Source organism: Triticum aestivum, chromosome 4B (assembly GCF_018294505.1).
Source record: "Triticum aestivum cultivar Chinese Spring chromosome 4B, IWGSC CS RefSeq v2.1, whole genome shotgun sequence".
NCBI lineage: Eukaryota > Viridiplantae > Streptophyta > Magnoliopsida > Poales > Poaceae > Triticum > Triticum aestivum.
In genome coordinates this window covers 563,266,036-563,293,885 of record NC_057804.1, presented here as the reverse complement: position 1 = coordinate 563,293,885, position 27,850 = coordinate 563,266,036, and the positions used below count along the sequence as shown (strand labels likewise).

Here is a 27,850-nt window from a genome sequence, read left to right as displayed (position 1 = left end):
AGACGTGGTGGGAATTTTGTTTTTTTTGGTATAAGGCCTTGTACAATAGGAGATGCTTAGAAAAATGAACCAAGTTTTCCTGAAGCACCGGTGCTATTTCTACGGGAGAGACGCTTAGTTAAGCGTCTATCCTGTACAAATAAGCACCGGTGCTTAAGGAAAGCCTGATTTATTTCTCTAAGCAGCTCCCCTAAGCACCTTGCATTGTACAAGGCCTAAGAGCATTATAAACATGAAGTCTGGTACACAAGCTATATATAGGTGACACCGAAGGTTTACGATGGTGTCCTCATAGGGAGTGAGCAGTTCGACAGAGGCGGAGGCACTTTGCCTTGGGTCTGAAGGTGAAGGCATACAACGTTCCTTCATCTATGTTTGCCATGTGAAGAACTCCGTCCAGTTTGTTGTTAAGCCTTGTCAGCAGCTCCTTCCAGAGAAATGTTTTCTCTTGTAAAGTAGACCATAAAGAAACCTGCACCATACAAACAGAGAAATATTTTCTCTTGTAAACCATCAGAAGGTGAGGAAAGTGCTTCAGAACTGGAAAAAAATAGTAACTTCACACGAGAAATAACCTCTCCAATATGTATGCAAATACAATAGGCTTAAAATGAATTGAAACAAAAACAGAAACAGAAATCAAGAGAAACTAAGAAATGCATACCAGACCATGCTAAGCACCTTCAGTTTGACCATAAGTCACACTGCTAAACCAAATACACACACAAAAAATTAGGCAATATTTCAAGTGAATGAAGAAGGAATTAATAAGATGGAGAGCTGCATTATCATCTTTAACAGAAGGAAAAGGCATAGGCAATGAAGAATGTTTGTTTTATAGCAGGCATGAATATAGACATGCACTGGATATTTTTCGACAATATGTACAATTTAATTTAAAAAATTCCATGTTGTTTGACAGTAGGAAGGCAACACTTGCACCGACAAAAATACAAAATCTGAAATGTAAGATCCGAGTAACTATAAAGATAGGCAACACAATAGAATGTAAGACATGATAACATACAGCACTGTGTCCAGGAGCAGTTCTTAGGAATAGCAGTCAATTTACATCATATAGTGATTGGATCCAACACCATCAACCCATGGTACCTTTTCTACAGAAAAAGCACACAAAAAGATGATATAAATGCTTCTTTTGATCTTCTGTACCAAATATGATCAGACCGATCTTTGTGACTGATCAGTCTGATAAAATATGCAAGCCATATGATTACTACCAAAAAGATGGACACAAACTTGTGAGTTTCCTTATGCACAAATCAGAATATATGTGTACTGAAAGTTGAAAGAGATTCAAGCTTCTAGATGAAAAACATCGATAAAATAACTCGGGATGTTGCAATCAACTGACATTATACTGCAACCTAGTGCTGCTGCTCACCATGAGACCTGTACTGAACCATGAAACAAAAAGAATGTGCGACCTGACATTATACTACAGTTTCTTGTGACCGGCAGATTAGGAATGTCGAGCATAAAAATATGGTGGATATAATGATAAATTGAATGACTGGAGCTAGCAAGGGTCATGGAATATGTCAAACAGAAGAAATTACTAACATGAAAGTAGTTGTCATTTGTAAGACCACCCCTCAGTGTTCTGGTATGCATGTGCGACCTGAACATTGTTATGACGCTATAACATATTTCCTGTTAAAAAGGTGAGTGGTTCTGTTAGAGTACATAATGGGCCTAATGGGCCCGTTAGTCTTAGGGTTAATTAGAGATAAGGGTCGCTTGCTTAGGGGTCAAGTAAGCCTTGCTTGGAAGTCAAGTAAACCTCTCTATATAAAGAGAGGAGATGTATCAATCTAATCAAGCAAGAATTAAGAAGGAAATCCCTTCCCTCTTGTCCGGCCATGGGCAAAAAGGCCCCCGGCCGGCCCTCTCGCACCCTCCTTCTAGCAGCGCCATAACAATTTGGTATCAGCTAGCTTCGGTTTGATCATGTCTTCACCGCCGCCAAGCCCGTCTCTTCCGCTACCGGTCACCTCGTCGCCTCCGGCGACCACCACGACCGTCGCCACGCTCCTGCCCGCGCTGGGATCCTCCGTCACGCCCGCCCCCGCCGTCCTCACCCCGGAGGAGGTGCTCGGGGTGCTGCAGGACCTAACCCAGGCGGTCCAGGAGATCCACCTGTTATTGGCCGGGTCCTACGGGCCGCACCCGGCTGCGCCACCCATCGCCGCCCCCGCGCCGCCGTGGCTGCCGTGGCAGCCGCCGCACCAGGCGGCGTTTGCCGCACTCGCTGGGCCGCTGCAGCTGCCATCCATCGCCACCATCGCCCAGCCCTGGCTGCAGTGGCAGCCGCCGCTCCTGGCGGCCTCCGCCGCGCCCAGCGCTCCACCGCAGCAGCCGCTGTTGCTGCCCGGCGCGACACCGCAGCAGCCGCTGCAGCTGCAGCAGCCACCGCCGGTCAGCTTCGTCGCCCAGTATGGGATGCCCTACGACGGGACTGCGACGACCTCGTTCCCATCAGCGCCGCCGCCATCCCAGGGCGTCCACATCCAGCAGATCAAGTCCCCGCCGTCGCCGTCACCGCTTCCGTCTTGGATCGCTACCCACCACGTGTCGGCGGCGGTGAGGCTGCAGGCTGCTGCGCGCAGCTTCCTAGCGCGTCGGCGTGTGCGGGAGATGCGTGGTCTGCAGCTGCCGCTCCTCCAAGTTGCCCTTCGCTGCGCAAAGGACCTCACTCTCGTCCGCTGCATCGGGGATCTCGGGCATGCTGTTTTCCCTGCGGGCAGCGACCTCAAAATCTTCGACATCGGCGGTTGGGGGGGGCACACCCCTCCTCGTCATTCTCCATCGCAAGGCCTCCGCTCTTCTCTGTGCGGTGCAGACCAACAGCCGTCCGGCGGGGAGAAGGCAGGGTGTCACTGACAAGAACGCACCGCGTAGCACCACTGCAATCCGCCACCGGCCGCCGCGAGGGTGCCTCTGCTGGTCACTCTTGCGAGCACTTCCAGGTGACCATACACATGCACTCCTTTTGTTCAGGTGGTGTCCATGGGATCCGGGTGGCTGTACACGTGCACGTCCGACGTGCGGATGGTGTCCACTTTTTGTTAAGGGGTCCAAAATAAAGCGTCCCAGTCTATTCAGGTTGATAATAATGGGTTTATTTTTAGGTGTTAGGTTTGTGTTGCGTCGAGTCATGGTTATAAGTTGGTTAGGCTGCAGCTCGAGGACAAGCTGCATGTCCAGGTGGGGTGTAGTGTTAGAGTACATAATGGGCCTAATGGGCCCGTTAGTCTTAGGGTTAATTAGAGATAAGGGTCGCTTGCTTAGGGGTCAAGTAAGCCTTGCTTGGAAGTCAAGTAAACCTCTCTATATAAAGAAAGGAGATGTATCAATCTAATCAAGCAAGAATTAAGAAGGAAATCCCTTCCCTCTTGTCCGGCCGTGGGCAAAAAGGCCCCCGGCCGGCCCTCTCGCGCCCTCCTTCTAGCAGCGCCATAACAGGTTCCCTTTCATACAACTCTTGTATATTTATTTGAGTGGATGTCAATAATTTAGATAGTCACTATCTGGGACTAAGGCAGCTCAAATCATTAGTTAAATGTAGTAGCGCAACTAATAAAAAATGAATTAAAACATCTCTGTAATAGAATCAGAATCTGTTGTTCAAAGATATGGAATCTACTTAAAATATAATCTTGGCTCTCATAGATTGATCGAGGAGAGTAGTCATTAGAGCTCTACCCTGTTTTTCCATAACTATGAAGCGACACAGATAGCCAACTGACATAGTGAACTACTTAGTTCTGTATTATAGAGCAAAACCTAGGCATAATAGTCAGGCTACAAAACAACTATGAGGTGCACCAACTTCTTTTTGGAAAATACAAATACCCACTAAAGAAGAACGAAGTTGCACTCGGCCAGCAGGGCATTTAACGCAAATGCATTGGCTAATGCCAATGATGTCTGTTTGTTACCTAGGATAGCCATGAAATTGTTAATCGTATGAAAGTACAGGACTGCAAAGAAACCATGATCATTCTACAATTGTGGAAGCAAGTTATTATGTTTCAAGAAATCCTACAGAAAAGAAGCAATGTAAAAAGGGGAAACAGCTAGGCACGCACTAAGAAACTGACAAACAATATCTGTTCAACTAAACATCTACACCTGATGAAATCAATATCCTTGTGGAGGGCCCTATACAATTGAAACAGAAAAAACAATTTTCAAAAACAGTGCCCCTCTGTTATCACCATACTCTAGCAGATTAATTTAACACGATTTAGGATTTGTAGAACTATGATATTAAAACAGAACTAATTGTTCTCGCTACTTGTGCTTTCTGATGCCTTGTGGCATTGCTAATGAAAATACCTTGCGAACCCATTTAAATGAATTTGTACACTTCTGTTGATTTGTCAAAAGGAACATACTGTAATAACCAGGACAAGCACCTTTACAGAAGTTGGCATTGGAATAAGCTTAATGACCTTTCGGAATAACTTCTGTGGTACTAAAAGAGCTACCTCGCAATTACAGTCAACAGTTAATGGCTTCATTCTTAGTGGAGCAAGGAAAATAGGGAGCACAGATGAAAATGCTCATACAGGAAGATCGTCATCGATGGGGAGTGGGAAAGTGTTATGCACTTGGAGAGCAAAGCCTGCAAAAATGTATAGAAAGAACATGAACTATTGACCTGTTGCCATGTCGTTGGCAGAGTGCCATCGCCATGACCGAGTAAAAAAAATATAGTCTATCCCAGCTTGACTGGATATATAGATTCCCAAGGAAAAATTACAAACCTATACTATACTAATATAGTGAATATCAAGATTCTTAGGAGAAATGTGTAACCTAAAATACTAAAAAAGAATCATAGCCCATTCCAAAACACTGCATATACATACAAAGATTTTCAGGAGTAGATATGATTCTAGCATATGTTCAAACCAGGAATACAAATCGTGAAAATGTTTAACCTGAAATTTGCTCTAAAACCTGACATATGTTTATTTTACAAATAGTAAAACATAAACATAAGCATTCATTTTAGCATAAAAAAAAGGATCGAAACAGTTAAAGAAAGAACCACCTTTTTTGGTCAAACCATTCCTTTTTCTGGGAACCTTTGTTAGGCAAGCCTTGTGGCATCTGTAACCCTGAAACCACACATAACTCCCCATCAGAAAATTGAAGTCTCAAGCTTCCTATAAAGGGGCATTTGCATTCCTAACATACCCAGATTGTGCAATCAAGATATCTATACTACTATTAAACAATCAAACAAGAACTTCTTTAAGCACACCCCACAAAGTGTACACAGATCCAATACCACCGCACGATTAGACCCACTGAAATCAATCTAACGGTTAGACTTAACTTAACCCATTTTCTGTGTGCATTTAGTAATTTACATTGACTGACCGTACTCCACCGTGGAGGAAAATATGAAACTCCACGCCTGGGAAATTAGGAAACTAATAATTACGGGTGCATCACATTCTAGGAAAGTAAATCAGAGTGCATCCATCCTATTAGGAAACTAATCTCAGACAAATCCATCATATTAAAAAACTTATCTCAGACGCATCCATCCATTAGGAAGCTAATCGTGAGCCGCCTGCCGCCATCATGCACATCAATCGGATTTATTTTGTTTCATGACAGAGAAACCATATACCTTTCGCTATTTTGCCACATATATTTATTCTTATATACTTGTGCAGTTTCAAATGATCCAACATATCTGCAATCATCAAACTTGAAGACATACTGTTTAAGGCCTTATTTGCACCGCCTCTCTTTCTTTGTCTGCGCGCATCTTTCCTCCAATAATAATAATGAATAACTCTTTCCGGATCAGGTATTACACTGTTACAAATGTATGCTGAAGCTACTCCTTACGACAAGGAAAAAGAGGATGAATGCTTTCTATCTTCACCAGTTTTGTAGCATGTTCCAAATTGTTGGCTCTTTCTTAGTTGAGGATTCATCATGTTTTTTGTAATTTATCTATACTACTATTAAACAATCAAACAAGAACTTCTTTAAGCACACCCCACAAAGTGTACACAGATCCAATACCACCGCACGATTAGACCCACTGAAATCAATCTAACGGTTAGACTTAACCCATTTTTTGTGTGCACTTAGTAATTTACATTGACTGACCGTACTCCACCGTGAAGGAAAATATGAAACTCCACGCCTGGGAAATTAGGAAACTAATAATTACGGGTGCATCACATTCTAGGAAAGTAAATCAGAGTGCATCCATCCTATTAGGAAACTAATCTCAGACAAATCCATCATATTAAAAAACTTATCTCGGACGCATCCATCCATTAGGAAGCTAATCGTGAGCCGCCTGCCGCCATCATGCACATCAATCGGATTTATTTTGTTTCATGACAGAGAAACCATATACCTTTCGCTATTTTGCCACATATATTTATTCTTATATACTTGTGCAGTTTCAAATGATCCAACATATCTGCAATCGTCAAACTTGAAGACATACTGTTTAAGGCCTTATTTGCACCGCCTCTCTTTCTTTGTCTGCGCGCCTCTTTCCTCCAATAATAATAATGAATAACTCTTTCCGGATCAGGTATTACACTGTTACAAATGTATGCTGAAGCTACTCCTTACGACAAGGAAAAAGAGGATGAATGCTTTCTATCTTCACCAGTTTTGTAGCATGTTCCAAATTGTTGGCTCTTTCTTAGTTGAGGATTCATCATGTTTTTTGTAATTTAGAAGCTGACCTGAAAGCTTGATAAGGTTAAGCTTGACAAATACTCTGGAATATTGTTCCTTCCATCTTTATTTTTCTTTCTAACCCATTTCAGTTTCTATATGCACAGAGCGTCTTACGACATTGTAAGTTAGTATGGTTGCCAACGCATAAACACATACAAAACTGGATAAATACTTTCTAGCATGATAATTATTGGATTTTTTTAGCCCTTTTACATTTCAGTTAGTTCTTGTAAATCATCTTTATTTTATATAGAAGTCGTTGTAGTCACATATCATCTTCTATTTCTTATTATCCATAGTAGGTAGCTATATAATTTTGGCAATCCACACAACCATAAAATATATATAATTCAATCCAAATTAGTCAAGTATATATTTTGCTACGCAGATTAGTAGAATAACATAAGATTCAAGAATTAAGCATCTAGAACAATATAATTGCACCGTAAGGCAGTTCATACTTTTTTTTCCTGGCTACATTCGAAGAGAAGACTACACTACAAGCCTATATTACTGCATTAATAAATAATTGCTAATTTTATTTAAATAAAAATATTTTCTGCGATTATTCTATGAAGCAACATAACCACTATCGTTTCTCACTTTTGAAAATACAATTTGAGCGACATCAAACATTGTGTATCCATTTGATTTATATTTTTAAAAACATTTTTTTATATCATGTGAATCTCACCTGATTTACGTTTGAGACGTGCGTTGCACGTGCATTCTTACTAGTGTAGGTAAACAAATGAAAGAAAGCTCTTCACTACAAATCTCATCGAACTTTGTCGTATTCTCTTCTCTCCCTCATGTAGTCATGTTTATAGCATCAAAATGAGAGAACAAAGGTTAACAAGAGGGAGAAAAATCACCTTGATCTTCAGTTCTTGATGTACTCACTGAAGCGAGATTGGTACTTCTTAGGTTCCTCATCAGCTATTGACTGAAATAGGGTAGGGCAGAAGTTAAAACGAGATTCAGTAAGCTGCTTCAGAAATAAGAACAAAAGTACACTGCTTTAGGATACTTTATATGGGTGAATCAGGCCCAGATATATCTTCCAGAAAGAATTCATGTATACAACAATGATAGCACTAGGGAATGAAGAAATGGCATTATAATACCACGAGGGCAATGGATCCAACTCACCTTCATGCAGTCAGCAACATGACCTTCATAGATGTATTTGAGGTGAATCTCAGCGCCCAGCTGCTTCTTATCCTTCTTGAAGCCAGCAAATCTCTTGTCACTGTGCGGAAGATCAAGACCACCATCCAAAGCTCCCTGCAGTAGCCAACAGACTGAGCGGGTCTCAAAGGATAAACTGTATGCTCCCTAATTCAATAGCTTAGAACCCCCCCCCCCCCCAATATAAAATAAAAGAAACACACCTACGACAGGCAATAAATGCAGTCCAAGATCAGGCATACTTCAAGTCCATCAGTGAGCCTGCCGCAGAGCGATTCCAACCAACACTGTAAGTAAGCTATATATTTTTCTTGGCTTTCCATGTTTACCAACTAAATCCTTTAAAATGTCTATTACTTAGATTTCTAACCTATCCAACAAAATTATCAATCGTGCATTCAAGATCTGTAGGTAAACAAAATAAAAGAGACTTTTCACCACAAATCTCATCTAGCCATCACAAATCATAGCATCAGAATAAGATAACAAAGTTTAACAAAGTGACAAAACAAAAGAAATTAAAGCATTACAGCAGCAGCTCACCATGGCAATCCTGAAAAGCAAAGACTTGTCAGTGTAGAAGAGGTGTGTGAAACCCTCTCTGCCTGATCTTCCTACTCTTCCTCGCGACTGCAGATGAAAAGAAAAGCGGTGAACTTGAGGTCCAGATCTCAGATTCATACATCCAATTTTTTTGTAAAAAAAGGCAAAGTAAAAATCTGAGAACTAAAACCAACTGATACAGCTGAGGGAGCCCAAATAGTTCTGCATACAAGAATCTTTATTTCCCCATAAGAAAACTTCTTCATACCAAGTTGTATATTCTTTGACACTTTCAGTGGGAAAAATATTTAGCAAGAGTTCTAACATCAAATGTAGGTGCAGTCCATAGATAGGCTAATTAACTACCTGGAATACCTAGCAATTTAAAATATATGCTTGAATGAAGCCGCAGAATGAGACAAAAAAGGGAGACCAGAGTGAGAGGGGGGAGAGAGGAGGTGGAGGCAAACCTGAACCGCCTCGGCATCCTTGCTCCTGCTCTTGCTATGCCAGGAAGGAGAGGGTTGCGGGGCGCAGGAGATGCATGGAGTATGCCAGGAAGGAGAGGGTTGCGGGGCGCAGGAGATGCATGGAGTCGCCATTGTGCACAAGTTGCAGGTGTCACCGCCCACCTTCTGAGGCCTCCGCAGGCCGCACGAGCCCCCGCACCACTGCACTGCACATGCTCCTCAAGGAAGAAGCGGAGTGCCGCCAAACTAACTCTCATAATCCACCATAAAATTTGATTCAAGATCACAGTCGGCTAACTAAATCCAAATTATTCCAAATTTATTAAAGATTCATTTATCCACCAATATAATAATCACCATGCGCATCTATTAGACCTAAAATCTCATAATCCACCAGACATCTTTGACTATCTTCTCAAAACACAATCACCTAAATAAACACAACTAAAATCTCATAAATCACGGAGAAATTTGGGTCAATATCACAATCACCTAACTAAATGCAAATTGTCCAAAATTAAATATTTATCCACCAATATAATAACCAACATGCTCACCTACTAGACTAAATTCGCATAATCCACCTAACATCTTTTACTAGCTCATCAAGATCCAATCACCTAACTAAATCCAACCAAAACCTCGTAATCCACAGTAAAATTTGGTCAAAAGATCACAACCACCTAACTAAATCCAAATTGTTCCAAACTAAATTAAATATATGTTTATCCACCAATATAGTAATCACCATGCTCATCCACTAGACCTAAAATCTCATAATCCACCAAACACATTTGATTATCATCTCAAGACACAATTACCTAACTAAATCCAACTAAAATCCGATAAATCATAGAGAAATTTGGTTCAATATCACAATCACCTAACTATATCCAAATTGTTCAAGATTAATTTATCCACCGAACATCTCTGACTATCTCCTCAAGATCACAATCAACTAAATCCATTGCAAATCTCCACCATGAAATTTGTACTAGATCACAATTGCCTAACTAAATCAAATTGCTCCATGTTTCTAAAGACTCATTTATCCACCAATATAATAATCAACATGCTCACGTACTAGACCTAAATTCACATAATCCACCGTAAATCTTTTACTAGCTCGCCAAAATCACAATCACCTAATAAATCCAACCAAAACCTTACAATCCACCATAAAATTCAGTTAAAGGATCACAATCACCTAACTAAATCCAAATTGCAACCAAATTAAATATCAGTTTATCTGTTTATCCACCAATATAATAATCACTATGCTCATCTATTAGACCCAAAATCTCATAATCCACCAAACATATTTGACTATCTTCTCAAGACACAATCACCCCAACTAAAATCTCATAAATCAAAGAAATTTGGTTCAATATCACAATCACCTAACTAAATCTAAATTGTTCCAAACTAAATTAAATATTTGTTTATCCACCAATATAATAATTGTCATACTCATCTACTAAACCTAATCTCATAATCCACCGAACATCCTTGACTATCTTCTGAAGACACAATCATCTAACTAAATCCAACTAAGATATCATAAATCACCAAAACATTTGGTTCAATATCGCAATCACCTAACTAAATCAAAAGTGTTCGAGATTTAATTAATCCACCGAACATCTTTGACATCCCCCAAGATCACAATCTACTAACCGAATTTATTGAAAATCTTGTAATCGACCGTGAAATTTGTTCACAATCGCCTAACTACATCCAAATTGCTTCATTTTTACGGAAGATCCATCTATCCACCAATATAATTACCACAATGCTCACTTACTAGACCTAAATTAACATAATTCACCAAACATATTTGACTATCTTGTCAAGATCAGTCACCTAACTAACTCCAAAAAAATCTCAAAATCAATCGTAAATTTGGTTGAAAAATAAAAATCACCTAAATGAGTCAAAATTGTTCCAAAATAATTAAAGATTTGTTTATCTACCAATATAATAATCACCATTCTCATCTACTAAACCTAAAATCTCATAGACTAGCAAACATCTTTGACAATATTCTCAAGACACAATCACCTAACTAAATCCACATACAATCTCATAATCTAGCGTGAAATTCAATTCAGTATCGCAACCACTTAACTAAATCCAAATTGTTCAAGATTTTTAATTAATCCACCAAACATCTTTGACTATCTCTTGAAGATCAGAATCAACTAACTAATCCATCAAAAATCTCATAATCCACCATGAAATTTGGTTCACAAGGACACAGTCGTCTAACTAAATCCAAATTGTTCGAAATTTATTAAAGATTTATTTATCCGCCAATATAATAATCAACATGCTCACCTACTAGACCTAAATTCACAATAGTTCACCGAACATCTTTTACTAGCTCGTCAAAATCACATTCACCTAACTATATAATAATCACCATGCTCATCTACTAGACCTAAAATCTCATAATCCACGAAACATCTTTGATTATCATCTCAAGACACAATCACCTAATTAAATCCATATTATTCAAGATTAATTAATATACAGAACATCTTTGACTATCTCCTCAAGATCACAATCAACTAAATCCATTGAAGAAACTCGTAATTCACCATGAAATTTGTTCAAGATCACAATCGCCTAAGTAAATCCAAATTGCTCCATGTTTACTAAAGTCACTACTTCCTTAAGATTGAGGTTTCTTCGAGCTTTAATGGCTTCTTTATTTCCTAAGAGGAGTATATCCAGGACCTTCTTGCTCGTGCTGCTCTTACTGATGAGCACACACTTGAGACTACTATGGAGCTCAACATCCACATTTGTGTCCATCTCCACTCCCTGTAAGTCTGGATGGGCGTCCGTTGCCTGGTGGCGGGTTGCTATGTGTGCTGTCTTGATCCCACATCCCGTGTTCCCTTGCTGGGCGGCACAATGGCGAGCAACAGCTCAAACAATCGACGCATACCTGAATTTTACCCACAGGACACGCCCAAGAACACGGCGCTACCTATCGTCAAGACCAAGGGCGCACATTAGGAGAACATGGGATGCTTAATCAAGTGCGTGACACAAATCCGCAAACAGGACAAGGACACCAAACCGGATCAATGGGGAACGGAGTGCACTGGCAGGTGGGATGCTAGCTCGAAGTCCATCTGCTGCCATCACCCCCAGTCTCTCTGCCTCTATTGCCTTGTTTACCAGTTATTTTCAGTAGTTGCATCATCGCCTTGAGTCACTCGTGTGGCCCTTATTTCTACCCACCAATATGCTCACTTGCTAGACCCAAATTCACATAATCCACTGAACATCTTTTACTAGCTCATCAAAATCACAATCACCTAACTAAATCCAACCAAAACCTTATAATCCATCGTAAAATTATGTCAAAAGATCATCATCATCACCGAACTAAATCCAAATTGTTTCAAACTAATTAAATATTTGTTTATCCACCAATATAATAATCACCATGCTCATTTATTAGACCTAAAATCGCATAACCCATCAAACATCTTTGATTATCTTCTCAAGACACAATCACCTAACTAAATCCAACTAAAATCTCATAAATCACAGAGAAATTTAGTTCAATATCACAATCACCTAACAAAATCCAAATTGTTCAAGTTAAGTAATACATCGAATATCTTTGACTATCTCCTCAAGATCACAATCAACTAACTAATCCATCAAAAAGCTCATAATCCACCATAAAATTGGTTCAAGATCACAATCGCCTAGCTAAATCCATTTTTTTTCCAAGTTTATAAAAAAAATATTTATCCACCAATATAATAATTAAGATGCTCACCTATTAGACCTAAATTCACATAATCTACCTAACATCTTTTACTAGCTCGTCAAGATCCCAATCACCTAACTAATTCTAATCAAACCTCATAATCCATCCTAAAATTTGGTTAAAATCACAATCACCTAACTAAATCCAAATTGTTCCAAGCTATATTAAATATCTGTTTATCCACCAATATAATAATTACCATGCTCATCGACTAGACCTAAAATATCATAATCACCGAACATCTTTGACTATCCTCTGAAGACACAATCACCTAACTAAATTCAACTAAAATGTCATAAACCACCAAGAAATTTGGTTCAATATCACAATCACCTAACTAAATCCAAATTGTTCAAGATTAATTCATCCACCGAACATCTTTTACTATTTCCTCAAAATCGCAATCAACTAATCAAATCCATCTAAAATCTCGTAATCCACCATGAAATTTGGTTCAAGATCACAATCGCCTAACTAAATTCAAATATCTTCAAGCTTATTAAAGATCCATTTATCCACCAATGTAATAACCATCATGCTCGCTTACTAGACATATTAATCCACCGAACATCTTTGACTACCTTGTCAAGATCACAAGCACCTAACTAAATCCAACCAAAACCTCATAATCCATTGTAAAATTAGGTTAAAAGATCACAGTCACCTACCTAAATCCAAATCGATCCAAACTAAATTTTAAATATTTGTTTATCTACTAATATAATAATCACCTTGCTCATTTACCATACCTAAAATCTCATAATCCACTTTACATTTTGACTTTCTTCTCAAAGACTCAATCACCTAACTAAATCCACCTAAAATCAAATAAATCACCGAGAAATTTGGTTCAATATCACAATCACCGAACTACATACAAATTGTTCTCATCGACTACAAGGCGCCTACGATGACTTCGTAAAATCTCAAGATGATATGCCGGCTTAGTCTCTCGGAGGTGCTCATAGCGGTAGGGTGTGCGTGTGTGCGTTCATAGGGGTGAGTGTATGCACGTTTATATAGCGCTTGCGCTTGTACTGTGTTCAAAAAAATATTAATTAATCCACCGAACATCTTGGACTATCTTCTCAAGATTTCAATCAACTAATTAAATTCATTTAAAATCTCGTAATTCACCATGAAATTTGGTTCAAGATCACAATCGCCTAACTAAATCCAAATTACTCCAAGTTAACTAAAAATCCATTTATCCACCAAATACAATAACTAGTGTGCTCACTTACTAGACATAAATTCTGACATAATCCATCGAACATCTTTGACTATCTCGTCAAGATCACAATCACTTAACTAAATCCAACCCAAACATCAAAATCCACCATGAATTTGGTTAAAATATCACAATCATCTAACTAAATTCAAAATTCAAATTGTTTCAAACTAAATTAGAGGTCTGTCTATCCACCAATATAATAGTCCCCATGCTCACATACTAGACCTAAAATCTTAAAATCCACTAACATCTTTGCCATCTTCTCAAGATCATAATAACATAATTAAATCCACCTAAAATCACATAAATCATCGTGAAATACAGTTCAATATCACAATAGCCTAACGAAATTCAAATTATTCAAGGATATTTAATCCATCGAATATCTTTGAGTATCTCCTCCAGATCACAATCAACTGACTAAATCCATCTAAAAGATCGTAATCCACCATGAAATTTAGTTCAAAGATCACAATCGCCTAACTAAATCCAAATTTTCTCAAGTTTATTAAAAATTTACCTATTCACCGATATAATAACCACCATGCTCACCTACTAGACCTAAATTCACATAATCCACCAAACATCTTTTATTAGCTCGTCAAGATCACAATCACCTAACTAAACCCAACCAAAACCTCATAATTCATCGTGAAATTTGGTTTAAGATCACAATCACCTAACTAAATTCAAAATGTTCCAAACAAAATTAAAGATCTATTTATCCACCAATATAATAATCACCATGCTCATCTACCATACCTAAAATCTCATAATCAACCGATCATTTTAGACTATCTTCTCAAGATTAAATCACGTAACTAAATCCACCTAAAATCTCATAATTTATCATGAAATACAGTTCAATATCACAATCACCTAACTAAATACAAATTGTCCTAGATTAATTAATCCACCGGACATCTTTGACTATCTCCTCAAGATCACAATGAACTAAATAAATGCATCAAAAACTTCTAATCCACCATGAAATTTGGTTCAAGATCGTAATCGCCTTACTAAATCCAAATTGCTTCAAGTTAATTGAAGTTCCATTTATCCGCCAATACAATAACCACCATGCTCATTTACTATACATAAATTTTTATAATCCACCGAACTGACTATCTCGTCAAAGATCACAATCACCTAACTAAATCTCCATTTTATATAACCTTATTTTCAGAATCATACCATGGGCATTAGTGACACCCTTGGGTTTTTGTAAAACATTTATGAGTAACAAAGATTCTTCCCAAGTCCTATGATTTATGTGACTAGCATGGCTAAGCATTACTATTAAACTTGCACATATGACCCACATTTATTTGTGACCACTACATGGTTAGGAAGGAGGGGTATCATCAAAGGAGGGTGTCAAATATCAAGCACATAAAGCATAGCTAAACCCTAGCTAATTTAGTTAGCATAAGAATGTCAAAGGGTGTCAATATCAAGCACATAGGGCATAGCTAAACCCTAGCTAATTTACTTAATAGCAATACTAGTAAACAATACTTTATGGATGAAAAATAATTCTAAGTGTAATGCATATATGGGTTCAACATGATCAAAGTAGGTTGCTTGCCTCGCTCAGCAAAGTCTTCAATGGTACTGGTCACTCCTGGAACGTCCTTGAATCTTTCGAAAGATAATGATTTCTACTCGTTGGAAAAATAAAATTAACACACAATCAATAAACAATATGTGCGAAGGGCTCCAAAGTTTACAGAAGTAGTATCATTGGAAAGAGGAAACTTTAGATGAATTCTGGAAGTACCCTGGATTTTAAAAAAGAGAAATGGTATTGTGGGCCAAAGATGTACAGAAATAGCAAACGAAAATTTGACAGGACAAGACCAGGTATGTATTATATTCTAATGGTATACTCCAATGGTACACTTGAGACTTTTATACCAAAACAGAGGGAGTAGTTCATAATTTTATCTTCCATCCATCAGCATCAAGTATATTAACATTAGGTAGTAACAAATCTGCCTCCGGGACTGATGTGTGCAGCCCTTAGAACTAGTTACTGACACTAATTTGGCCTTATGTCAAGATAATGATCAATAGATATGTGGATATATGGATACCACAAGCACCAGTATGATATGTGGTGAAGACGTATAGGGTATATAAACCTCCCAATGAAAGTATGGATTTGCCAGTATTTAACTATGATTGTTCAAATATTTCTAGTATCTTCAACAGAGAGACTACACAGAGCATAGCAGCTAATAACAAAGAGACTGCGCAAATTACAAATATAATTCCAGATTTATTGTGCGTCTCTGAACATCTCAGAAGCAAGCACACAATTGTATAAAGTATACAATCATGTCAAAGCCATACTGCTGCTGCTCCATGACCACCTTGTTTTACAAGACAACCCGTTGAGATAACGTTTTGGACATGTACATTTTGACAAGAATATAGGGTATATCGTAACTAAAGAGAAGAGTTTCAAAAGCTAACAATGGAAAAGGAAGGTCAAGTAGAGAAATATAAATCGAGACAAAAAATACAGTAACATAAAAAATTGATAATTAAACCCACATGATGTTAGAATGCAAAAACCAAACGAGTAAACTCCCAAGTAGCATACCTTCCATTCGGGATATCAATCTTTTTTGTTGTACTACCACTCTGGTATGCACCACCACATGAAAAATACTGATGTGTGTTTCCTTGAGAAGATAAGGGTGGGATGGAAGAACCATGGCCTGGAAACAAAACAACAACTCATCATATTACTGATAGCTGCAGATCTGTTGAGTGAGAAGAACAACCTTCATGTGGACAACATAAAACAGGACAATAATGTACTACATTCAGAGGTGACTGAAAATATTACTGAAAATCACATCATCTATGTACTACATGAGATAATCAAATATTTGGCTCTGTGCCAATAGACAATCATCAATGCAGTATGTTACCGTTTTTTGCATGTTATAAAAAAGAACCACAGAAACTATTGTCATTTGTTGCATCTAGCAAACAGGGGCCACTTCCATGAGACATTGAATAAAATACTACATGATATAGCAAAATCAAACTATGGATACTATTGATCATCTACACAAGATATACTTGCCAGAATTATTAACTATGTTTTTAAGGCGGTAAGGCGAGGCGAGGCGCTGGGGGGGCGCCTCACTGCCTAAGCGCTGAGGCATAAGGCGAGGCGACGCCTTAGAGACTTGTAAGCAACAGAATTAAGTAGAATTTGGTAGGCATTAAGCAACTAGGCATACAGCCATACACACCTTGCAACTGATTGTTGTAGAGCCCCCATCCTCTTTGCACTTGCTTTTCTCCCCAACAGAATTCTGCATCAACATGAAGTCATGAACAAATATGTTAGAATAATGTATCACTTACCAGTGCACATTCCACAAAAAATAGAAATAAAAGTGAGGCAGCAAACAAAAGTGGAAAGAAAGATAGCAAGTATGAGTGCAACTGCAATCTGCAATGGTCCACATAAGACAAACAGAATAATAGATAATTCCACATAAGACAAACAGAATAATAGATAATTCCAGCATAGCAAAAGGGATAAAGGTGGCCAGCTCAGCTCTCTCATGTCTCTCCACTCTCAAAGTCTCAATCAAAAGTCATCATCATCAAACTCATTGGCATTGGTGTTGTCTTCACCATCTTGGTCAACATTAGTTGGCTCTTGATCGTCATTGACCAAACTCCTAAGTGTGAGGATGGCTGTGGCAAAACGAGTGGCTGCTGGTCTCACAAGATCCCCACCCGTGGCCTTCCTCATTAGACTAAGAAGTCTTCCATGTCTATAGATGAAAGTTGTGACACGTCTAGCCCCTGCAATAGGCTTCTTAAATGCCTTCAACTTTCCTATATCTTCCAACATTAGGTCCAAGCAATGACATGCACATGGGCTCCAATATAGAGTAGGCATCCTCTCCATTAGAAGGTGGCCAGCTTTCTTGTAATTAGCACCATTATCGGTGATAACTTGTACCACATTCTCTTTTCCAACATCCAGAATTCTCTTCTCAAGCAAATCAGCTATCATATCACCATCATGACATACACTTGAGGCATCAACCGACTCCAAGAAGAAAGTGCCCTCTGGACTATTAACAAGGAAGTTAATCAAATGGCGTCCTCTTTTATCCGACCAGCCATCCGACATGAGTGTGCATCCATATTTTTTCCATGCTGCCTCGTGTTGCCTCCTCAAAAGTCCTGTTTCCTTCACACAATCATTAAGCAATTTCTCTCTCAGCTCATGTGCACTAGGAGGCTTGTAACCTGACCCATATTGACAAGAGGCTTCAATTGCAACCTCAAACTGCCTACTACTTGCAGCGTTGAATGGAATGCCACACTCGTAAAAGAACAATGCCCACTGCATATTGACATACTGCCTCTCTTCTGGAGTCTTTGTGCTGGACTCCATGGTGCTTTGAGAACACCCAGAGCGTCTTTCATCTACAAGATCCTCGGGTGTTCTTCGTAGCATGGCAACAATTGGCTTGGAACTATTGGCGGCAGACACAACAGAAACAGACTTCTTTTTACCTTGCATGTTGGTGATAAACGCTTTCTTATTCTGTTTGGCTGCTGTCCCTGAGCTTGGCCTTTTAGAGGCGATGTTTGCTCCAACTGAACTCACCTCCACAACCTCCTGAACATCATCTACATCTACTACTCCCTTGATCCTCCTATTTTGCTCCAAATATGTTCCCATTTCTCTCCTCAATTGTGTGGTGGCCTTAGGACAACCAATTGCATCTCCCCCGACGCCCGCAAGATGCTCTTTATGCCTCTTGATCCCTCCAGAAGTTATCTTGCCACAAAGAGCGCACACAACAAGATCCCGATTTGGAGGCTCAGACCAATATCCATAGTTCCATCCCGGATCATTTGACCGTTGTGGCTTCCTTGTTGGATCTTTCATTGGATCGTAGGTGGGCTCACCCCCATCAGCTGTTGCATTTCCATCCATGGTGCTACACTTCTACTACCTGCAGCAAACAACCAAACACAAAGGAATATTAGCATAACTGATAAAAGGGCTGCCATGGCATATGAAAAGGCTGCTGTGGCAGCAACTAAACTACTCTACTCATGCAGATGTAGCAAACAGCGACAATCAACTAGCCATTAAACTAATCAGCATTCAACTAGTCATTAAACTAATCCATTGTTGAGCACAACACATCATGCATCAGTATTCAACTAGCCTTTATTCTAATCCACCCAACAGGCCAACAGCATGCATTATTTTATTCAACCAAGGAGCATCCACTAAGGCGCTAACCCCACTATCATTAAACTAATCACTAACATATGCCTGGCCACTAAGGCACTAACCACTATAAGAGACAAGTGAGCAACCACCAACCAGCTAGCACAAAACAGTCCAGCAAAGAAGAAAGAGAGCAGAGGAGGGTGTGGGAGAAGGGAGAGGGAGGTATACCTTACTGTTGCTCTTGCTTGTTGTTGCTGTACTGCAGAGGAGGAGCTGCTGGACAGGAGGATGAGGAGGAGCTGCTGGACAGGAGGAAGAGGAGGAGGAGCTGCTGGACAGGAGGAAGAGGAGGAGCTGCTGGAGAGGAGGAACCGTTGGAGAGGAGGGGGAGGAGCTGCTGGAGAGGAGGAGGAACCAGATCTGCTGGAGAGGAGCCACTGAAGAGAAGGAGGGGGAGGAGTGTGTGGATTGGGGGCTGTTTCTCTCTCTCTCTTTCTCCCCTCTTACCTGTTGGCGCCAACATGATTCCAGTTTCCCGCCTAAAACAGCTCCCCTGCCTGCCTGGCAAGCTAAGGCGTCCAAAATGGACTAAGGCAACGCCTCGGACGCCTAGGCAGACGCCTCGGACGCCTTATAGCTTAAGGCGGACGCCTTAGACACCCACCTAAGGCGAGGTGGACGCCTTGCCCTCGCAGGGCGCCCTGACGCCTAAGCGTCGCCTAGGCAACGCCTTAGGGACGCCTTGAAAACAGAGATTATTAACAAACTCTACTAGCCATCCTTATAAGCCCGTAATAATATTGGAGCTCATTATATGGAGATCTAGACTCCCTAGCGAGGATAAAGGAATTGCTAGGCATTTTCTTGTTGCCTAGATCCTAGTACGGTTAACCTTCGCCTAGGCGGGCTATTTTCTTCCACTACTTCCTAAACATATCGCTAAATCGCATAGCAGTACTCAGCAGCTAAGGCCCACTTGGTGGCAAGAGAGAGAAAAGGGAGAGGATGACGGGTGGGAGCCAGCTGTGTAGTATGTATATGTATAAATTTCATGTAGATTTGATGAGAAACTAGACACTAGCTTTTGACTTGGGTTGGGTTTGATTTGTGGGGTACGGACAACGGCAACAACCATGTCAACGATTTATTTCGTCGGAATCTATATGATGGTTTGAATTAGTTGGGTTCGGTTCATAATGGAAAGCTGCCAATGGTTTTTTCAATGTATGCATGATGGATTTATCAAGTTCAATGTGTGTGCGGTGGATCTAGCTCAATGCGTGTGTACAACATGCTTGCGGACAAAGTGTTCAATGAATTGCGTGAACCAAATGTCAATTATAGGGATTAAAGTTTAGGGAATCTGCTAGAGATGCTCCAAGATGTTCATATTATTCCAATCCTATGCCCAATGCATACAAACAACTAAGAAACTATAACAAGATTGATGCAAACATCCCTACGCTATACAGTACCATACCAAAGATTATTCTCCTCTTTTGTAAGAAAAATATCCCCCCCCCCCACCCCGCGCGCAAGTGTATAAGACTCTTGTCGATTCAGTCCAGACAAGACTGCCATTTATTTGAGGGGATGAGTTTACTGACGGTCATAAATTCTTTCTAGTTCAGTATGTGAGAACTGAGCTAGTGAGTTATTATCATACCAAAGTCATATATGCTACCTATATTATTGCACACAATATGCAAGCACAGTGCACTGGTTAGATCTTGTGAGGTATATACTATCTCACCCTAATGAATACTCATAAGTATGCCTCAATTAATATGGATTGGAGGGAGTACATGATATTTATTTCGGCCCATGCTCAAGATTTGTTAGTGCTGCTTCCAGATGGGGCTAGAGGGTGGAATAATAAAACTGCAACTTGGGCCACCTGATTCATATTGTTCGTTAAAAAAAAACCTGATTCATACGGTGGAAGAAGGCCACTCGCCGTGCCAGTCGAGCTAAAGACGGTCCTGAGGGTGGGCAAGTAGCCGAGGAAGACGGAGATCCCGTTGGATCAGATCATCGTCCCCTGGCCTCTGTGCCTTTGATTTGTAACATTTCCATAGTGTTCTGTTTGGTACTACTCAAGCTGAAATCTTAAGTGGAGACAAGGTGACGTGGGAGTGTTCTGTTTGATTTGTAGCATTTCCAGCGTGTTCTGTTTGGTCCTCCCTCCGTCCTAAAAAACTTGTCCCACAAATGGATGTATCTAGCACCAAGTTAGTGCCAGATACATCCATTTGAGGGACAAGTTTGGGACAAGTTTTAATATGGATCGGAGGGAGTGCTACTCAAGCTGTAATCTTAAGTGGAGACAAGGTGACGTGGGAGCCACACATGGATCTGGTCAATGGAGACGAGGTCAAGTGCCGTGCGGTGCTGGCGGACGAGCAGGCCGTTGGCCATGATATGCACAGGTGACAAGATCCGCGAGCAAGGCAGGAGACTGGAGTAGCGGGCCGACAAGAGCGTACTGACTTCTGAGTTGGAGGCTCAGATCAGTGAATAGGGAGAATGAACCAAGAAGCCCCAGGAGTGGACCAAAAGGTTAGCATCAAGGCCGTAAATTCCTCGTTTGGATGATTGCCAACCCGGTATTCTAGACAAGGATGGTGTGAATGATAAGTTCGAAGATGTTCAAAATTTTCCCTTTTTTCCCACGGCTGCATCATCATGAGGGTTAATCTTCCGACCGAATGCCATGCAAGCAAGATTTATATGTGTGCAATGTTTTGAGCAGTTTGGTCAAGATCCTTTACAAAGCAGGAGCCTACCATGCGGAAGAGATGGAGAAGAACAGACTGTAAATATCAAAGTACACTCAAGCCGAACGAAGGGAGAGATGGAGCAGGCTAGTTTATGAATTGTTAGGTTCCAAATTTGGCATACAAGTGGCAGGATGTTTTTAAATTTCATGTTAAATACAATACAACATTTGAACTAGAGGGATCACTATGCACCGCATGAAGAGCTGCACACGACTCTCCCTGCATACAGATGGCTCATGAACATAAAGGTATGAGAAGTTTCTCCAAGTGATACTCCAAAATGTTTTTTTGTATGACATATGGTGTTCATGTTTGTTTGTTTCATCCCGTTCTAAAGAAATGCATTTGTATCCAAATCACCTATTTTTTCGATCTATCCAAACAGAAGTCACGGATTCTGAACAGATTCAAATTTAACAATTTAACAGGTACAGGACTTGTCTTCTTTTAGGGTGTGTTTGGTAACTTTGGTTTCAGTCACCAAGTGGAATGGAATGGGTCCGACCTGTACCTGACCTCATTCCTGTGTTTGGTAGACAAATGGAACTGGAACACTAGTTCCCACCAAGCGAATATTCGGCCAAGATCCGGAACTCACTCGTACCTCCAAATCAGAGGAATCACGTGGAACAGGACGCATCTCACCTTCCTCGCCGATTCACTCACCTCCCTCCCAACTCCAAACCCTATTCCCATCAGCGCTGCCACTCCCTCGTCTCTCTGCCTCTCGATCAATCAGCGCCAGCCTCTCCCTCGTCTCTTCCTCATGGCGTGGTAGACCGAGAGGAGAAGGGGCGGCGGGCTAGCAGTGGGCGCTTTGGGCAAGCAGCGGTAAGGCGGCTACTACGGCGGGACACGGCGGGATACGGCGGCTGCTCCTATCGAAGGACGCCGAGCTGGGCTGAGATGTGCACACAATAAGGTCATAATCGGCAAGGGGATCGAGAAGACCAGCGGCAGGTGGTGGCAACATGGATGTCAGCGGCGAGCTCCTATTGAAGGAAGCCAAGCTTGGCTGGGACATGCACACAACAGGGTCACGATGGAGCACGGGGAAACCCTCTCGATTTTCTTGATCTTTGTCTATTTTAGTCTGTGTTTCTGAAACCAAATAATAAGGTGCTAAACAGAATTAAGAATGTTGAATGAGCAGTTTTTGAATTCCTTTCAGATTTTGTTTGGATGGTTACTACAACAATTCCTATGGATCAGCTTATAAGATTTGTAGATGCTTGTGTGTTATGATCCTTTTCCTGTCAGTACGCTTACACTGACATAAATGTGTAGTTGTGGAGTTGAGTAGTTGTTACTGAGATGGCCAACCATTCATACTTTGGATTTATTTTTCTTGTTTTAGGTGCTCATGACTTGTTCAGCCATGTTTCTTGAGCAACTAATAATCCCAAGGTTATTTGGCAGTTCTAACAGTGTAACAAATGTATCTTAAGAACTTTAAAACCTTTTGGCTGAATCAAATTCATCTCGTTTCATCTCTCTAGCCAAATGCAAGAACGGAACCATTCCATTCCACTTGGTGACTGAAACCAAACACGGGAACGGAACCGATCCATTCTACTGGAATGGGACCATTCCATTCCATTCCACTTGGTGACTGAAACCAAACACACCCTAAAGTATTGACTAGACTTCCTTTTCTTGATTGACACTACACAGCCATTTATCACTTCCATCAGTACATTGGAATTTCCATTAAGATTTATTTCCGATCGACATGTCCATCTCATATGCAACTATCACAAACGCACTCCTAAAAATAGAGGAAGTTGGTATGTGGTTCAAGTTTAGTGAATAAAGGTAGGCAGACTCTTTGATGGCATCTGCAAGGATCATTATGTCTTAAATAGCAGACACCATGGAATAACTGGCAGTAAGTAGTAAGACCTTTCAGTGAACTTCGAAAAGTTGCCGAATATATAAACTCGAGCAGAAAAATGCATAAGCAGCATTGTTGGGAGTACTTCCACAGATCACTAGTGAGAGTATTGTAACAACTAGATAGTATGCTAGTATAGTAAGTTACCTGTTCGATTCTGAGGCAGATAGTCCCCATAATGCGCCAGCAGCTCTCTCCTGAAGGCCTTCCAAAGCATTCAGACATTGTTGTGCAAGTGAAACCTAAAATACAAATGCCATATACGTGAAAAAGAGAGCTCTCCTATTAAGTAGGCTTAAGAAAAGACGGGTGACACAGTAACAATTCCCAAAGAAACATTTTCGAGTCCTGGCTAGCAGCATAATAAATGATTCCTCAGAGGAAGTTACAAGCTTGCTAGTTAAATGTCTGCCCCTAAATACTAAGAGTTCATGACACACAGTTCTAACTAAATTGCTCCACAATAACTTCAGCCTTCTTTGTATGAAAACTATTATACTTGAACTTTTGTATTTCACACTAATCCATTGAGCACAAACCTATTCAGAGAGATCATGTCAATTTAGATGGAGAACCTAACAGGTAATGTTGGTCAAAGAATGCAAAGCGTAAGACAGTTTGGTTAATAAGATAAAAGGTATTACCAATGCTTCAACACCCCCCGCAGCAGCAATAACTTCACGATTCCCATCATCAAATGATAGGTTCCACAAAGCACCAGCAGCCTCTTGCCTGATTGGATTTTAAATAAAAAGCACAATATTACCTCAGATCAATGTGGTATACATTAAGGAAAGCTAATATTACAACTTCAAACCATAAAAGTGAAAGGATGTCAATTAGAACTATACCTTACACCCTCGTTTTGAGAACATGTTAGTTGCACTAATGCCTCAAGAGCCCCTGCTTCCTGACATACAGCCGCATTATTGTTGTTGTTATCTCCATGTGCAGCTAAGTTGGCTAGAGCCCTTGCCGCCTATGCATAACAAACATAGCATTAGTAAATAACAGAACAGGGGTGAACATAAAGAGGACAAAATATGTATATAAGGCATTTACTTCTAGAGCTTAAGATGAAGCGGATAACTGCTACTATTTCATAAACAGATACTTGAGTAGCTCTAAAGCAAAATGCCTTAGCGAAATGTAGGTGAAGAGGGGAGCCTTGCTGCAGCGATAAAGCTGTTGCCTTGTGACCATGAGGTCACGGGTTCGAGTCCTGGAAACAGCCTCTTGCAGAAATGTAGGGAAAGGCTGCGTGCTATAGACCCAAAGTGGCCGGACCTTTCCCCGGACCCTGCGCAAGCGGGAGCTACGTGCACCGGGCTGCCCTCTAAAACAAAATGGTTTCAAGCAGGTTTAAAAGATTTAAAATGTTATATTAAAGTGTGTTTTCTACTTACACCTAAATGGTATGAAGCTAGTCAGCATATCAGACATGGTTTCTCTTTTTCGTTTTTTGAGGGAATATCAGACACGGGTTCAATACCACAGGTTACAGACTTCTGTTTCTTGTTGGGAACACGAGTTGTAAAATTTGCATGGGACGTGTCATAAGAGTGCTCTTGGACAAGCACGATAAAATTGTAGCTATCCATGCAGGAAATGTTTGCATTGGTACCTGGCAGATGCACTATAAATGATCGAAATGGTGCATATATTGCAGGGCAAAAGTTCAATAGGCAAGAAATAAGCTGCAGGTGGTATGTGTCCCTCTGTAAAAGTATGGAGCATTGAAGATGAAAACTTGTACTCCCTCCGTAAAGTAATATAAGAGCATTTAGATCGCTACTTTAGTGATATAAACTTATATTTCTTTACAGAGGGAGTATGTTCTTTACTCATGTTTTTCCTACATCGTAAAATGTGTCTGTTCTGCGGAATGTGTAATGTTGGTTGACAATTTAGGAGATATAACATAAAATTTTACTAGTTTATACGTATAGAACAAAACTGGACAAGCATGAAGACACAATGCAGCTTACCTGTTCTAGGACGCCCTCAAGTTTACATGATCGAGCAAGTGTAACCAAAGCATGGACACCACCAGCCTTTGCGACTTCCAGGCTGCACTTGTCATCAGCAGCTAGGTTTGCAAGCACACCAGAAGCACGTTCCTAATAGAAAAAGAGGTAGAGCAAAGTCACAAAAAGGATGGTTGGCAGCAAATCAGCAGGTATAGTTGGAAGTTGCTGAAAATGTGAAGTTTAAAAGTTCCATACAAGAACTCCATCAGTCCCAGCAGGCCAACAAAATATAAGATCAACCAAAGCCTTTATACCACCAGCTGCCGCAATAGCCGCCTGAAAATGAGAAATCAATCAATTATTAGCACGAGTGATACGGACATCAAAGCAAGCAATAAGAATCAGCATTTAGACAATAACAACCTTGTGCTCCTCACCAACGGAGAGATTCCAAAGGCCACCAGCAGCTTCTTCAGCAACAAGTCGATTTGTTGACTTAGCCAAATTAGTGAAAATGGTGATACCTCCTTCATCTGCAACAACCTTTGCAACAGTTAGCCATCAGCCTCCCTCCTATACCAGGGACAAGTGCAGTTTCCTGCATATGGTTCAGACTTTTTCAGGCAACTAAATTGCAACATCACATTCTAATTTCGAAACTCCCAGTGCAAAGCATCAAGTCTGTTCAGGTGAGTAGGACTAGGATTACCCACAGCCATGATTTAATTTTGTCGCCTGACTCGGCATGGAGGGGGGCTTTACTTCGGCGTAGTGGAGCAGGTAGAGGTAGACGAGCTTCTTCACCTCTAGCGACTATGCCGGCATGTTCATGACCGCCTGCGTCGGAAGCACATTCAGTCGCCGGAATCCGCGGCGTGAGATGAGACGAGATGAGGGGGACGCTAGCCGGACCTGCGGGAAGAGGTGGGCGACGTAGAAGCCCTGCGAGAGGAAGGCGAGGAGGCGCTTGAGCGTCGACCATATCACCGTCGAAGCGGGAGTCGAGGAGCGCCGGGATGGCGGCGTCGTCCGGGTCGTCGTAGAGATGCGCGTCCGCCCCACCACCCACGAAGTTGCCGCGCCGCTGGCCCGCATCCCCGAACCAGTCTATAGGCCGGCTTGCAGTGCCCCGGCTCCCTCGTCGAACGCGGCGGCGATCTGGGCGGCCGTCGTGTTCCGCCGCCTATGCAAGAGAGAGAGACACGGGAGCGTTTCCACAGGAGGCGATGGGTACACAGAGCGGGCCGAACTTGACGTGTAACCTGGGTTGTCCACGCGAGGAACTGGGCCGTACTTTCTATGGGCCTGGTCCACATAGGGGAGACGGATGGGCTTGGAAGCTGAGACACAGTGAGTACACTTCCGAGGTGAGGTGTGTGTTGTTTCTCAAAAAAAAAAGGTGAGGTATGTGTTACTCAAAAAAAAATCCCCTAAAAAGGTGATTCTCCAAAAAAAAGGAGATGAGGTTCTATCCCAACTCCGGCCGTCTCCTCCTCTTCCACTGCATCCTTCCCTTCTCCTGTCTTTCAGTCTCGTTGCGCCATCCTGTGAGTGTAGGATCACTTCGAGTCCAGCTCAGTGAGCAGGGGAGGAGGCGACCGTCGGCGACCAACATGGGAGAAGGAGGAGGAGGAGCGTAGGCAGAGGCGGATTTAGGCCCCAGGCAGCCTGGGCTGCTGCCTGGGGCGTGGCAACAATTTCCTTCGTTGAATCGAGAAATAAGGATCCAGACGATCCTCCCGCTTCCTCAGCGATTTGGGATTCCTGGCCGTCGGATCTGGTGGCTTGATGGATCTTGGGCCGTCGGATCGACCCCTGGAACGACCTCGTCCGTCGGATAAAAAAAAATTATTGTTGGTTACTCTCGTTTCGTGCCACCGCTCGTAAATAGTCTGCCCCGCCGGGGGCAATTTCGTCACTTCGCCTATACGTATATATAGCGCCATCTGCCGTGGAGACCTAGCCGCCGCCTCCTCCTCCTCCCGCACT

The 27,850-nt window shown here is 41.2% G+C and overlaps 1 protein-coding gene across 11 annotated transcripts; it reads right to left on the bottom strand.

Annotated features, from left to right (window-relative positions):
* Positions 1-5: 5 nt before the first annotated feature.
* LOC123093265 (protein ARABIDILLO 1) lies at positions 6-27,078 on the bottom strand. 11 transcript variants are annotated; one of them, XR_006445226.1, is made up of 13 exons: positions 19,446-19,967; positions 17,257-18,990; positions 16,593-16,710; positions 8,958-15,645; positions 8,488-8,574; positions 8,148-8,205; positions 7,906-8,040; positions 7,629-7,699; positions 5,084-5,150; positions 4,515-4,651; positions 1,028-1,118; positions 665-704; positions 6-472 (listed from the first exon to the last, which is right to left on the bottom strand). XR_006445226.1 is itself a non-coding variant. In XM_044515182.1 (9 exons), the coding sequence occupies exons 2-9, from the start codon at positions 26,606-26,608 to the stop codon at positions 17,235-17,237; spliced, it is 753 nt and encodes a 250-aa protein (XP_044371117.1). In that variant the 5' UTR covers positions 26,609-26,698; positions 26,774-27,078; the 3' UTR covers positions 17,103-17,234. The 11 variants fall into 11 exon arrangements, 1 of the variants encoding a protein (XP_044371117.1); XR_006445224.1 differs by having other exon boundaries at positions 1,028-1,113; XR_006445227.1 differs by having other exon boundaries at positions 665-4,651; positions 17,257-17,319; positions 18,545-18,990; positions 19,446-19,968.
* Between the last annotated feature and the right edge of the window lie 772 nt (positions 27,079-27,850).

What these genes read in the sequence shown, in the direction of transcription:
- LOC123093265 (XM_044515182.1), bottom strand. Translation starts at nt 26,608, where the DNA reads ATGCCGAGTCAGGCGACAAAATTAAATCATGGCT. An exon ending in CTGGGACTGATGGAGTTCTT is followed by an intron (nt 26,012 to 26,116) that starts GTATGGAACTTT and finishes TTTTTCTATTAG; the next exon opens with GAACGTGCTTCTGGTGTGCT. An exon ending in TCTCAAAACGAGGGTGTAAG is followed by an intron (nt 24,624 to 24,742) that starts GTATAGTTCTAA and finishes AAATCCAATCAG; the next exon opens with GCAAGAGGCTGCTGGTGCTT.